General features: G+C 37.8%; 3 protein-coding genes across 3 annotated transcripts; 2 read left to right on the forward strand and 1 right to left on the reverse strand.

Annotated features, from left to right (window-relative positions):
* Nucleotides 1–3,374: 3,374 nt before the first annotated feature.
* On the forward strand, nt 3,375–5,861 carry LOC113358371. The gene has a single exon (XM_026601921.1). The coding sequence runs from the start codon at nt 3,705–3,707 to the stop codon at nt 5,607–5,609; it is 1,905 nt and encodes a 634-aa protein (XP_026457706.1). The 5' UTR covers nt 3,375–3,704; the 3' UTR covers nt 5,610–5,861.
* Nucleotides 5,862–6,056: 195 nt separating this feature from the next.
* LOC113358370 (pentatricopeptide repeat-containing protein At2g35030, mitochondrial-like) lies at nt 6,057–8,544 on the forward strand. The gene is made up of 2 exons (XM_026601919.1): nt 6,057–8,038; nt 8,433–8,544. The coding sequence occupies exons 1-2, from the start codon at nt 6,165–6,167 to the stop codon at nt 8,536–8,538; spliced, it is 1,980 nt and encodes a 659-aa protein (XP_026457704.1). The 5' UTR covers nt 6,057–6,164; the 3' UTR covers nt 8,539–8,544.
* A 148-nt stretch (nt 8,545–8,692) lies between these two features.
* On the reverse strand, nt 8,693–12,164 carry LOC113358372 (nucleotide pyrophosphatase/phosphodiesterase-like). The gene is made up of 11 exons (XM_026601922.1): nt 11,753–12,164; nt 11,189–11,280; nt 11,025–11,106; nt 10,749–10,871; nt 10,567–10,659; nt 10,354–10,483; nt 10,173–10,254; nt 9,737–10,075; nt 9,515–9,640; nt 9,128–9,437; nt 8,693–9,017 (listed from the first exon to the last, which is right to left on the reverse strand). The coding sequence occupies exons 1-11, from the start codon at nt 11,963–11,965 to the stop codon at nt 8,712–8,714; spliced, it is 1,896 nt and encodes a 631-aa protein (XP_026457707.1). The 5' UTR covers nt 11,966–12,164; the 3' UTR covers nt 8,693–8,711.
* Between the last annotated feature and the right edge of the window lie 2,335 nt (nt 12,165–14,499).

The raw sequence follows: 14,499 nt of genomic DNA on the forward strand, positions 1-14,499 counted from the left end.
ACGAATATTTACTTAATTTGTTTTAGAACCCAATATTAGTCAACCTTTTCTACGTACAGTTGGTTACTGAATTTAAGCCTGACATTCGTGTTTTTACACATTTTTGGTTGCATAATATATGTGCCATTACGACTCCACATCGTACTATGATGGGTCTTCAAAACTGTTAAGTATTTATGTTGGAAATGAGTTCCCAATAATTATCTGCATTTTAAAACTTTTGGCAGGAGATCTCTTACCGCTAGATTTGCGGGTTATCACTTTAATGAGACAGTCTTCCCGTCGTTAGGGGGAGATAAGAAAAAGTATTTTCTAAGGGAACGACATGAATTTTCGTGGTGTGTTCCCATTGTGTCTCATATTGATTCTTGTACTCCACAAATGTAAATGTGAAGTGAAAGAATAATCGATCTTCAGAATGTACATTGATGTCGCTAAAGTGATGAGATCACACATACCAGCTGCAAACCTACCTGCAAGGTTACAAATCCTTAATAAGGGATATACACCATATAGACTAAGGTGTTGCAGCTAAACTTAGTGGAAGTGTGGTTGAGGCCGTGGCTCCCTAAAGAAAGTTGGAGAGACCACTTGGTTCGATCAATCCTTTCCTAGATTAGAAGTAGGTGAGGAAGGCACAACTTATTTATATCATCAAAAATCATCTCATAAGATTGTCTCTGAATATGTCCATGAATCAAATTGGAGGATGCTCCGAAGTTTAATGTTTCCAGAGAACATTAACATCCCAAGTGGATTATGAGAATGCGCACGAGTCAATGGAAAGATCATGCGAGCAAATTGATGATTAATTTCATATACACTTGCTGAAGGAAATAGAGCAAGATGAGATCGAACCAATCTCCTTGTTGCTTAATTTCAACGAAGATCATATTTGGCCTATACAATCCAGGTATAACTTGTTTCTTTGACAAATATACAGGTATTTGGTGTGGTAGTGCTAACCAACCAAGTGTAAAGCCTATTAGACATACATGATTAATTTGTCACAAAGTATAATGAGAATAAAGCAGTCTTAAATTATAAAGACTCGCCTTGTGGCGCGAGGTTTCTCACAAATACCTGGAATTATTCTCTTGTAATGAACTTTATAGTGTTCCGCTACTCAGTTAGCTTGGTAATTTCAAAAGGACTTGAAATGCATCATATGTATGTGGTTGTTACGTATCTCTGAAAGAATCAAGAGATAGTCGATATTTACAAAAGTACTTGATAACCTTTTGTTTCCCAAATCAAGTGACTGTAAACCACAAAGTGCTTTTACAGTTAGATATGACGCTCACTTATAGATTGAAGCAATCAGGCGAAGTGACTATTTGATTTGGAGGGGATAGGAAAGTAAGTTGTTTTTCCTTGCGTATTCACAAGAAAGTTCCTGATTTGGAATTGTAGCTATCTATGATGATGGTACAGACATGATGGGTACTCTTGATGTAATAAGAGACCTTAAAAGCTATTTGAAATCTGAATTTGAGATAAAAAAATCTGGGGAAAGCTCGGCCGAATACTGAGCTTGTGGTAATATTATCCTACCAGTTTGCATTTATCTAAAGTTGTCAGGAAATTTAACAAAGACATGCATCCTGATAGAACTCCCATGATTAGTCGAGGTTCAAATGTAAGTAAGTGACCATTTCATCTAAAGGGAGATGATGAAGATGTGTTGGGAGATGAAATTCCCATATCTAAGTACAATAGACGCATTAATGTACTTAGTATAATAATGTACTCGATAAAATTTTTCATCCTCAGGGAACTTGCTAGCTAGATATAGCTCAGCGCCAATGCAACGTCATTGGAATGGTATAGTGAATGTAATCATGTACTTAAAAGTAACCATTGACATAAATTTATTTTATATCTACAAAGACATCAAAAGGAATGCTGATGAAAGTGAAATCCAAAAGTTGTTGATTATGAAGGAACAATAATCTCTTCTCCAACGTATATTCAGTTTCGAAAAGTACATGAGTAAAGGAACTGTATGGAATAACTCTGAAAGTAATAAGAGGGAGATGCCGACATCAGGGGGAGGATCCAAGGATATGATGTCGACATATTTTACTTCGAAATTGAAGTTGTGTTGTACTCTTTTTCCCTTCGATCGAGAATAGTTTTTCCCAAAGGGTTTTGTTACTCGACAAGGTTTTTAGCGACACAACAGTAAAAGCATCAAGTATGTTGAACGTTGAAGACATAAAGATCGCATTGATATTACTGAAAATATCTGAATCAAAGAAATGAAATGCTGTAGTCTATTAAGCAACGTAACTTCCAGAATCAACAACAAGGTCTTATAAGCATTCAAGTCACCAAAGTAAAGTGTGATAAACTTCTTCTGACTGTATTAGACAAATGAAATTTTTTTGACATCAGGGGGAGCATCTAATAGTGTGTTGAACTATTTTCCTTCACCGAGGTTGCTTTTTCCTACAGGGTTTTGTTAATCGGCAAGGATTTTAATGAGACAACAACAAACACCGGGAATGTAATTTCCCAGCTAAGGCTATCGTCTTTCCCACGAGGATTTTCTTCCTTAGGAGTTGTGGAACAACTAGTCAACTTCAACGGAGCAAAGTGATCATCTACAACGGATCACCTTTACTTGCATCTGTCACGTTGTACTCTTTTCCCTTCGTCAAGTTTTTGTCCCACTGGGTTTTCCTTGTCAAGGTTTTGATGAGGCAACATATTCGAGTCTAACTATGTTCTGCGTTTGTGTAATATTGTACTCTTTTTCTTTAGTTCAGGTTTTGTCCCTCCGGGTTTTCCTGACGAAGTTTTAACGAGACAATTAACTTAGAAAGATCGGTCTTTGAAGATCGTATTGCATGTGATGAACTACATGTAAAGTACGAGACAACATGTGAAGTATTACATGTGAATAGTTGTACCAAGGTTTTGTCCCACTGAGTTTTTTCCTTATAAGAGTTTTATTGAGGCAATTGATTTCGGCACAAGTCATCAAGAAGAGGACAACATTGGAAGAACTATAGTCGAAGCACTTTGTGTGAAGCACTGCACAAGGAGTTTTATTGGACCGCACAAGGGAGAGTGTTGTAGGGCCTACGACCCATGGATGTGCGACCCAACTAGCTATACCTAGAGTTTCCCTCACATGTATATATATGTTATTGTATCCATGTAACCCAGTTGTTGATCAATAAGAAATTCTGCCTGTTTCTCTATCATTTTCACCTTTATCACAACAAAACAGACGATAATTTCCCCCAAAAGAAGCTTATCTCGGTACATTTTTATGTATTTAAGGGCAACTTAGTAATTAGCTAACCACTGGACATCCCTTATCTGTATGCTTTAGATGGCTATATCCCGTCCGTCCCAAAGAAAAAATGAAACAAAGAAAAAGGGGTAACCACCATAAACGCTTCTTCTTCATTTTTCCTGTACAGCGAAGACGAGAAGAATACCAAACCTAAATTCCCCATTCTCTCTTGATTCTCTCCAGATTTCAGATTCAAACCCCAGTAATTGGAAAATCTAACTTCCAATATCTCTGTAAGTGTAATTTTTTTCTATCATTTCTTTTATTCATTTCCGTCTTTAGATCACAATTTCACAACTTTCAGCAAACATTTACAAACCCTAGATACAGAGATCTGAAACAAGCTAATTCAATGATCTTGTAAAAAGAAGTTTAATAAATTAAGAAGAGTTAATCAATGGCGTGTTTAGCTTTGTCTCTACAACCAGCAAATGGATCTGATATCCTATTACAAACACGTGAATGGTTTCCACCAGCAAGAGCATTAGTAGCTCTATCAGCCTTTAGACAAACACGTATGGCTTTCGCAACAGGTAAACAGATCTTAACAGAAGATGGGGATATATCATTAGGTGATGATCCATTAGCTGCATCAAGTGGACAAGTAATTGTTGGCGTAGAAAGTAAATATCGTGTTGTTTATCGTCTTGTTAATGGGATTTATGTTTTAGGTATTACTACTGTTGATCAAGATGAATGGGTTAATAATGTATTTGAATGTATTGGTATTGTTAACCAAGCTGTTAGTGTTATTGTTGCTGCTTGTCGTGGTGTTGATGTTACTCCTGAGAAACTCAATAGAAAGTATGCAGAAATTTATATGGCGCTAGATATCGTTTTGAAAGGTGTTAGTTCTATTAGGCTGGTTGCAATGTTATCCTCAATGCATGGTGATAGTATTGCTAAGATGGTACATTCGGGTATTGATACTGAGAACCGTATTAGAGGAGCTGATAATTGGAGTAGTGTTGAGTTTCTTTCGTTAGAACATCAAGCAAATGTTGAACTGTTTTCCAGTGCTACTTTTGAATTACCTTCGGAGACTTTGGCTGCTGGCGATGAAGTAGCATCGACTTTAATAACTACTTCCTCGCAAGCAGATAAAGAAGAGTTGTTGCAAGAAAAGAAACCTGAGGGAACTTCTGAAACAGAGAAAGATCCTTTTGCTGCTAGTGATGCGATTAATAAGCCAGAGGAATTAGTGGGTGGCTTTAAGAAAAATAAGGATTCGTCTTCTGCTACTGATCTAAGTGCACTTTCTGGGTTAGATGTAACTACTCTACCACCAGCAGAGGCTACACAATCTACACATATTGGTGTTGAAGGATTTGAAGGTAACTATGGTGGTGTTGAGTTTGGTAAAGAAGAGGAGAGTTTGAATCAAGCTTTTGAAGGGCTTGATGATGCTTGGGGTGGAGGATTGGATGCATCTGAATTTGTTGGACCAAAGAAATTTCCAAAGAACGAGGGTTTGGGAGGTTTGGAATTTTTAAACTCAGGAGGTGATGTTGCGGCAACTACTGCTACAGGTGGAACAGGGGGAACTCTTGAAAACCTTTTGGTGAAGAAAACTGAAATGCAGGGACCTGAGATGTATATATCTGAAGAAATCAGTGTTGAATTCAGAGAGTCTATTCTTGCTAGGGTGAGTTTAATGGGTACTGTTTATTTGAAAACTTTGCCACCAAAAATGGTTGGTGACAAAGAAACTGAATTCTCCTTCCGAGTTGAGGGTACTTCAGGAGTCAAAAGGTTTGTTATGCAAAATTCTCTTGTCAGTAGTCTTGGAAACGGGTTATTTCATTCAAGGACGAAATCTTCTGAGGAGCCTCTTCCAGTTCTAAAGTATAGTCTTCTGCCTCGATTGACGCCATTACCATTAAGGGTTCGTATGGTTACACGTCACAGTGGAACTCTACTTTCTGTGATGATTCAGTATGTGTCAAATCCGGATTTGCCAGCACCCTTGAATGATGTTACATTTGTTTTGAAGCTACCAGTTGACCCGACATTGTTGAAGGTGTCCCCGAAAGCTGGTTTGAACAGATCCGAGAAGGAGTTGAGTTGGCACATTCAGGAGATTCCTTTGAAGGGTCCTCCGGGTATGTTACGGGCTCGAATGCCTGTTGATATAAATGAACAAGATTCTCTTGAAGAAATTGAGGTTGTTGGGTATGTCAAATTTTCAGTGCAGGGAACTAGATCGTTGTCCGGGGTTTCACTGCGACCAGCTACCGAGGGTAAGACAGACTTCTATGAGGTTAATCACAGGTTCGCAAGTGGCCTTTATATGTGCAACTGATACCAAAGACTCTTGGCGCATTCTTTCCGTGTTCTTATCCTATTTTGCTTTCTTGCAGCGTGTTTTAGTGTGTTTGTACTATTCGTTTTAAGAGGATAATGACTTGTATCCATCCGTTCTCTTTGAAAGCTCATTGTTCCTTTGTTGATGTTTTTATCAATCATGAGAAAATGGCCAACCCTTTTGGGCTTTCTTTCTCCTCTGTACAATTACGAGCTGTGAAATGCTAATTTTGTAAACTTTTGAAGATCACTTCATTTCTGTCTATCTCATTCTACCATGCGCAATTACATTAGTTCCTCTGTTGTTTTCGATTAGCCCTTCTCGTAGCATGCATTTTTCTGATTGGATATTCTCTCTTATGCATGGACTCATGGAGGGCCAGTCTCGAGTTTTAAATCTTTAGTTTAGTTGGGTCATATACTTGCTCTTTTCCTACACAGATGAGCTGTCGAATCACTTTTCCTGTGCTGACGTAATTGTTGTGTATTTAGCAACACCCTTCTCATAACGAGCGTCTAATTTTGGCTTTCATCACCAACTCTTAAAATATAAATGTTGTTTAGATTTCAAATTCCAATTTTTGTTATTAAACTAAACCGAATATTTCCTACTAGAACATCTGCTTCCTTTGTATCACCTCTAAAACTCAGTACTTCATGGAGCCATTACCATTCTCAAATCAGCCCTACAAAGATCAGATCATCGCTAAGGGATCAGACCCTAAACTCAAATATTTCTCATTCAAATCCGTTGATTACGAAACTATGTAGAGAAGGAAAAATTATTGAAGCTCGTAAGTTGTTTGATGAAATGCCTGATTTAGACGTTGTTACCTGGACTACTATGATTACTGGGTATATCAAATGTGGATGTCTTAAAGAGGCGAGAATTCTTTTCAACGATCCGAGTTCGAAAAAAGACGTTTTTACTTGGACTGCATTGTTATCTGGGTACGTTCGATCGCATCAAATTGCTGAAGCGGAAAGGCTGTTTGTTGAAACGCCTTGTAAAAATGTTGTTACTTGGAACACTATGATATCTGGGTATTCTTCTGTCGGTTTTATTAATTCTGCTTTAAATTTGTTTAATCAAATGCCTGAAAGAAATGTGGTTTCTTGGAACACGATTATAACAGCTTTAGCTCATGCTCGAAGAGTAGATGAAGCGAGGAAGCTTTTTGATATAATGCCAGAGAGAAATGTGGTTTCTTGGACGGTAATGGTTACAGGTTTGTCAAAATGTGGGAGAATCGATGAAGCAAGGGAACTTTTCGAAAGAATGCCCAATAGGAATGTGATTTCCTGGAATGCTATGGTTACTGGTTATGCTCAGAATTTTAGGTTGAAAGAAGCTCTTGAGATTTTTGAAAAGATGCCCGAGAGAGATCTCCCATCTTGGAATGCTATGATCACCGGGATTATTCAGAATGGAGATCTAAAACAAGCAAGGAAATTGTTCAATGAGATGCAAGAAAGAAATGTAGTTACTTGGACAACAATGATTGAGGGTTTTGTACAATCTGAGCAGAGTGAGGAAGCACTCAGAATTTTCTCAAGAATGCAGGCTGATGGAATTTGGCCTAATCAAGGTACTTTTCTTAGTGTTTTAAGTGCTTGTAGTAATTTAGCTGGTCTAAGCGAGGGTAGACAGATTCATCAGGTCATTAGCAAATCAAATTTTCAAAACAATGCATTCGTGGAATCTGCACTCATAAGTATGTACTCAAAATGTGGCGAATTAAGTATTTCTAGAGAAATGTTTTGTAGATCAAAGCAAAAGGACTTAGTCTCTTGGAACTGTATGATTGCTGCTTATTCCCACCATGGGTGTGGTAAAGAAGCAATCCAGATGATGAATGAAATGCGCAACCTAGGATTCAGACCCAACGATGTTACCTATGTTGGGATTCTAACTGCTTGTAGTCATTCGGGTTTAGTTGATGAAGGTATGAAATTCTTTGATGAATTGGTAAAAGATGGTTCGACTGATTTGAAAGAAGATCATTATGCATGTTTAGTTGATCTCTGTGGAAGATCAGGGAAGTTGGAGGAGGCATTTGAGTTCATCGAAGGACTTGGAGCTAGGACATCAAAATGTGTTTGGAGTGCTCTTCTTGCTGGTTGCAGATATTATGGGAACATAAAAATAGGGGAATTTGTAGCAAAACGGCTTTCAGAGTTGGAATATGATAATGCAGGAACTTATATGTTGTTGTCAAATATATATGCAGCGGATGGGAACTGGAAAGACGCTGCAGAAGTTAGGTTAAAGATGAAGGATAATGGATTGAAAAAACAACCTGGTCGTAGTTGGATTGAAGTTGGAAATATGGTTAATGTGTTTGTCGTTCGTGATAAATCTCATGCGGAAGCAGAGTGGATTTACTGTTTGTTACATGATCTTTACGCGAACATGAAGGGAGAAGGGTATGTATCATGTACAGAGCCTATACTGGATGAGTAGTAATATAACTATTGCTGTAAATTAGTAACTGCAGTTCTATTCAACTCCCTCTTTTCCAACTCCCTATAATCTAAACCCCACATCTGGGGAATGGTGAATCCCACCTGAACCTGAATGTGAATCTAAACTCAGATGCGGGGTTTAGATTGTAGGGAGGTAAATAGGGAGGAGAAACTAAGTCCACTTGTTATCCCGTCCTTGTCTAAAACCCAGGCAAACTTTTCATTACGATAAGAGTTAGCTTGTCTTTTTTTTCCTTTGAAAAAGCTACAAGATTTCTCTTCAAGAAGTCGTAGCTTCTTCTTGATCGAAGGAAATATTTCCTTCCAGTTAATCAACAATTGCTGGTGTTTATAGCAAAGTTTGGGCATCCGGAAATAAAGATACAGGAGCTTCATCTTTTTCTTTCAAGCCAAGCAACAGCCCTTTGTGTTTGAAGACAAAGCTGCAAGGAAAAAATTAGTTTGTGAAGTTTCTAAGTTGGTAATTGGATTAAGCAAGCAAAGGTACACACACTCTCTAACCCTCTTTTGATATTATTAATATCTGTGCAATTGAATATTGGGTTTTGGTAACAAATTGAAAACATCAACTAGGCTACATTTTTCGACCAATTCCCAACACTATGCTATGCAACTAGGTAGCTAAAGTAACAGGTGCACAACTGTCGATTGTGCAAGCAAGAACGTCCATGTATTCTCTTGTGATTGTGAACGAGTCATAGACATTCCCATCGCTGCTCTTCTTGTATTCAAAAAGGAGAGCTGTATGGTTGAATGCAGTCATTTTCACGAACCCAAAATCGAAATCTTTGTGTAAACTCCAACTCGTCTTTAGGTTTGTGAAATTTGCTAGCTGGCTTCCACCTCCTCCAACAACTACGTGAATGGTTCCATTCCATAGTCCTGAGAAGTGCCTCATAGCTGAGTTCACACAAATATTCTGCATTACCACATTGTAGACAAGGTTAGTATCAGTTCACGTATTATTTTGATCGAGGTGATGTAACTGTGAGTGTGAAGGGTAACATCTTAAGAAAATTGAAGGCCTACCTCGTACATTGGGCAAGTTCTCTCATAACTGTGAACATGGCCATAGAAAGCAATATCAACTCTGTATTTCTGCCATAGTTTCTGTAGACTACTTCTTCCCATGGGTTCTTCGAATGAACCTTGTTGAGCATACCAGTCATTGGATGAATAACCAAGAACTCGATGAGTGGCGAAAATAAGCCATGGTTGTTTTTGCCTATCTGCTGTTGCAAAACATTTCTCGATGAATTTGTACTGCTCAGTCCCCTCTCTCCAGTCATGTTCAGAGTCACCAATGCAAAAGCGGAACATACCATAGTCGACAGAGTACCTAAGATACATATAAGCATTTTTAGTTGGCACAACCTAAAACGTTAACATATTGAGATACACATTAAAAAAGAATACCAGTAATTTGCACGATTTTCGGCTGGTACGTAAAACATTGTTTCTGCAGGTACACCACATTCTCCACCAGAGTCTTGTGTGGCATAAAAGGATCCTGAATTTGGCCAATCTCGCTCGTGGTTTCCACTAAAATAGAAATTTTTAGAAACAAAAAGAGCAAATTAAGACTCGTTGATCAAAAAATAGGCCATATGTAGTTGTGAATTGAGGCCCTTAACATACCTAGCAACCATATAGGGTACCGCAGAGGCTATGGGTTCAACCATTTCCGTGAATTGATCCCATTGAGAGAGGAAACCGTCTGCGTAAGACAAGTCACCTATGTGAAAGACTATATCATAGTTTGCCAAATCCTTGGCAAGTGTATTTGTTGTATTAAGAGCTCCTGGCTGGAAATTCATATACTCATTTGAACCATCTCGTTCTGCTTTTCCAGTGTCTCCAAATATAATAACACGCTGTAAAGAATTCTGTCCAGGATATGGTGGTGCAGTGAATGAGTAGAGTTTACTCCAAACATATGTACCATCCGTCAATTTATGCCCCAATTTGTATGTATACCTGTGACACGGGCATTTGTTTGGATTACATATCTGAAACTTTATCGATCCTAAGCAACAAACTATACAAGCTCTTAATGGATGATGAACCAATTTACTTCTGATTTGGCCACAAGTTCTTTAAGAAACTTGTGTGGAAGAAGCCAGGGTCTCTCCAGCCAGCAGTTCTTGCAGGTGGACCTGATCCAAATGATATTTTCATCTCACGCAAAGGAAATTCGTATAGGCTCACAATTGTACACGATACAGGAATTGGAAACGCTATGTTTTAAGTCATACCACACATGCTGGTTTGAGTGAACGTTAATGTCCCAGCTGGGGAACGAGTCTGCGATTCACCCGCAAGGCCCCATTGAACGAAAGGAATTGCCTCGTTTATGTCGTAATCACTTGTCCAAGTAACAGTCATCTATGTAAAACAATACCAACGTTACTATGTAAGTTACAGGTATAATTTTCAGAACAAAAAATTGAAAAAGAACCTAAACTTACTTCGTCCCAAGCCTTTCCAAGTGCAAGACGAGGATAAAGAGGTGCCTTTGGGTTGGCAAAAGAGATATTGTTTGAAGTAGCTATCAACTTGGGCTACCACAGTAAAAGAAAATCAGAATAAGTAATTATAATACGATTTAAAATGTCATCCAAATTATAAATTCGATTGAGCAAAATTTTACCTTGTCAAGTCCCCCGGAAAATAACCCAAATGCAAAATCATATCTTTGATTGATTAGACGGAATTTCATCGATCCAAATCCCGTACTTATGTAATCAGGATTCGACTCATTCGCCAATTTGTACTGAACAAATCATTTACGTATAATGGGATTCGACTCATTCGCCAATTCGACTTATTAACACTCTTTCACGCACAAAATTTTCTTTAACAGCTCGACCAGCAATAATATATTAGGCTCATAAAGTAAAGTAATAAAAAGGTGGAAAATAGGAACCTTAATTGGGGCAGTAACCAATAATGGACTTAAGTACTTTGGATCGTAAGTAGGCTTGTAATTAGGCTTATAAGTTGAAGCACTGCACATATCAAAATCATCACTAGATAATTCTCAAGAAAATACGTAAGAGGACAATGCAGCATTAGCAGATGAAATCTTACTTGAATGTAGCAGGAGAGAAAACTGCGACCCAGTCATCTGCAGTGGGATGGGGGTGTTTAAATGTCACGGTTATCCATTCACTACTTTGTCCCTGTGAATTCGGAGAGAGAAATTAAGTAACTTTTTTTTTTTTTGTCATTTCAATTATCTAGCAAGTTTGGAGTCCATGAGTGCATCACGTTTACTAGACCCAGAAACGATCCGGAAAAAGTCTAATCTCGCTCACCAGATGGTAAGAAATGTTTAGATTTTTGAAAATGATAGACTAGTTGGACAGTAATGGAGCCACCAAAAAAACACTCAAACAATTTAAGTCGGACAAGAAAATGACATGCCAACAAGCAAGCAGCAGACGATGACATCATATCTTGGAGAACAGAATAGGAGCGGGAGAAGTTTTGATTCTAAAGAGGGACAGGAGAAGATACAGAATATAAACTAGGAGTGGAAAAATAAACCAGACTAGTCTGGCCAAACTTAATTAAAAGGCTTAAATATGCTTCAAAAAGAAAGAAAGAAATCTTCCCAAACCAAAATATTAATCAAGTCTCAGATTTACATACATTCAATCCGAGAAGACGAGGAGTTGCGTTAACTGAGGCTTGTGCATGAACTTCTAGTTCAATTTCATGCATAGAGATCTTTGAAAGAGGTTGTACACCCATCATTTCCTGGTGATTTGTATAATAAACGTTCTCGCTCTCAACAACATAACCACCAATGGAAAAACATAGTAAAAGAGAAACCAACACCATCCTAAATGTGATGATCTCCATGGGCTAAACTTGTTTCTAAACAATGGTATTCTAATGGTCGCTAGATCTCTCAACTGAAGCTTGAACAAAATTTATGACCAGTGTTTTAGATCCTTAATCTCATCACTGTGGAATTCATTGTATGCATGATTATTATTATGGCCATACAGTATGACAATACTCGCACTCTTCTAGAACTAGTACCCCATTGTTATCTCCGTTCAGAATGTTGACAGGCAACAAAAATTGCTCTCTTCGTTTTAGCTTTATGAATCACCAGCTTCCTCTTCCCTAAAACAGAAAAAGTGAAAGTGAGGTGTAACACCCACTATAAGAGAACTAAATGAATTGGGTCCATCTGGTGTGTAAAAGGAATAAAAACAACTGAACTGTATGAATTTTTTTTTGCTAAAAGGCATATTATATTAAGGAAAAACAACCCAGTCACAAGGGAGTGACCAAGAAGCAAAGTTACAAAGAAGCTTGCATCAAAGCTTCCCAATTACATAATAATAAAGACAAACCATAATTTTCAAAAATGTTTGTGTTTATTGTCCAATTGAACAACAGGCACTTGATTTCATTGATGATATGCTCCGTGTTTTTCACTTGGTTATTGTAAAACCTGTTGTTGCGCTCCTTCCAAATGCTCCACCAAGTTGCAAATGGCAAGTAACACCACAATATTTTAATTCTGTTCTTGCTCTTTTTGTTGCACCATTCCCATAAAGTTCTTCTAACATCCCTACAATGCACCCAAGAAACTCCAAAGCTTTTCAAAAAATACATCCACACAGCAGAAGTAAAGTCACATTGAAGACAAAAATGAGAGTTAGTCTCAATATGTCCTCCACGGAGCAAACAAGCTGCACCTTGCACCAAACCTGCATTAAACAAGAATTCCATAGTTGGAGCACCATCATAACAAAGAGTACAAACTAGGAATGCCACTTTCAAAGTGACTTTGGGATTCTACAAATGCTTGTCAGGGAAGGCAAGAAAACCTTCAGTCTCTAGAGCCTCATAAGCACTGGCCACAAAGAAACCTTTTCCTTGATTATAAATCCAGTGCATGTTGTCTTCTGCAACTGTCATAGTATTAACTTTGTCCCTTGGAACACCAATCACCTCCAACAAATTAATTACCTCCAGCATCTCAGTCTCTGTCAAACTTCTTGCAAAATACAGATTCCAAGCTCATTCAGTTGAGATTAAATCTTTGATAACTGCATTTTTCTTCTTAGAAAGCTTAAATAAAGTGGGAAAAAAGATTTCTAGAGCCTGCTCTCCCACCCAGACATCATCCCAAAAGTAAATGTTGCTCCTGTTAGAGCACTGCTCGGTCGAACTCGCATGCGCTGATATCTAAAGCATGTTTGTCAATGTTAGTGATCAAAACTATAAGTCTTGATTTCTAGCCTATTTATAGATGTCTCGGTCTAGGACATAGATTGTGTAGTTGAGCTTATAATTCACGGCGTTCACCATTTGAAGACGATGAACTACTAAGTGGAGCTTGTGGAGCTTCATCAACAAAAGTTATGTGGAGACTTTAAACTCATCTATCACTTGGAAAGTCTATTTCCACTATCTCCTATATTGAGACATAAGTCGTGTTACGATATAGTTTTCTATATACACATTTGAGATTTCGAGTTGAGTATATCTCGCTTACATATTTTTCGAAATATGTGTTGGTATGCTTTCGCTTCGACCAAGTTCATCTTATATCATGAGAAAATTGACGAGTAACATCTTACATGGTTTCTGTGATATAATCATTTGGTGTAGTCTTGGAATGTTTCGATAATGATTATTTAAATATCTTGAAAATTGCTTTGATGCTAATAGTATGTGAAATGGCTATTGTCATCCTCTAAGAATGTTTCAATGATTGAAATAAAGAGTTTAGAATCTTGTAACCATCTTTTGGTATAAGCATAGTATGTTCGCACATTAGTGTATAAGTCCAAAACCGGGAACCAAAAGTATGCATACTTGTGTGTAAACGAAATGATTGAAGGAGACTGGGTAAGTATGCGCACCCGTACGCATACTGGCGGAAGTTCACGTTCGTGAATTTCTGCGGAATTTGAAAACCAAACAAAACTCATCCGGTTACCTAAAGTACGCGTACCTGTACGCATACTGGCGGAAAGTTCACGTCCGTGAATTTCTGTTGAGTTTGAAAACCAAACCAAACTCAAATCCGGTTACTTAAGTACGCATACCCGTACGCATACTTAAGTGGGTTACTTTCTAAAATCGGTTGTGTACATGAACTTAAACATATATTAATAAGGAATGCAATCTTTGCAAACCGTGGCTATAATATTCATGTATTGATTTGAGTGAATCAAACCGATTTTGCGTCAATTGTGTTCTTGTATAATTCTATGCGAATATAGCAATTGAACAACTCTTTAACTAGTTTCATTTGAGTTATTTGAACTAGTTATGGTTAAGATGAATAAGGTTGATATGAGAGTGATCATATGGCTAACCTCGGTTAACTATTTGTGAACCAACATGGTGTACACGTTTAGGTACGGTTA

The sequence above is a fragment of the Papaver somniferum genome, chromosome 3 (assembly GCF_003573695.1).
Source record: "Papaver somniferum cultivar HN1 chromosome 3, ASM357369v1, whole genome shotgun sequence".
In the NCBI taxonomy this organism is placed as follows: Eukaryota; Viridiplantae; Streptophyta; class Magnoliopsida; order Ranunculales; family Papaveraceae; genus Papaver; species Papaver somniferum.

Coding starts and splice junctions, on each gene's coding strand:
- LOC113358371 (XM_026601921.1), top strand. CDS start 3,705: ATGGCGTGTTTAGCTTTGTCTCTACAACCAGCAAATGGATCTGATATC.
- LOC113358370 (XM_026601919.1), top strand. CDS start 6,165: ATGTTGTTTAGATTTCAAATTCCAATTTTTGTTATTAAACTAAACCGA. Junction 8,039..8,432: donor GCGAACATGAAGGGAGAAGG/GTATGTATCATG, acceptor TGGTGTTTATAG/CAAAGTTTGGGCATCCGGAA.
- LOC113358372 (XM_026601922.1), bottom strand. CDS start 11,965: ATGGAGATCATCACATTTAGGATGGTGTTGGTTTCTCTTTTACTATGT. Junction 11,281..11,752: donor CTCGTCTTCTCGGATTGAAT/GTATGTAAATCT, acceptor CCGAATTCACAG/GGACAAAGTAGTGAATGGAT. Junction 9,641..9,736: donor GTACCCTATATGGTTGCTAG/GTATGTTAAGGG, acceptor TTTCTATTTTAG/TGGAAACCACGAGCGAGATT.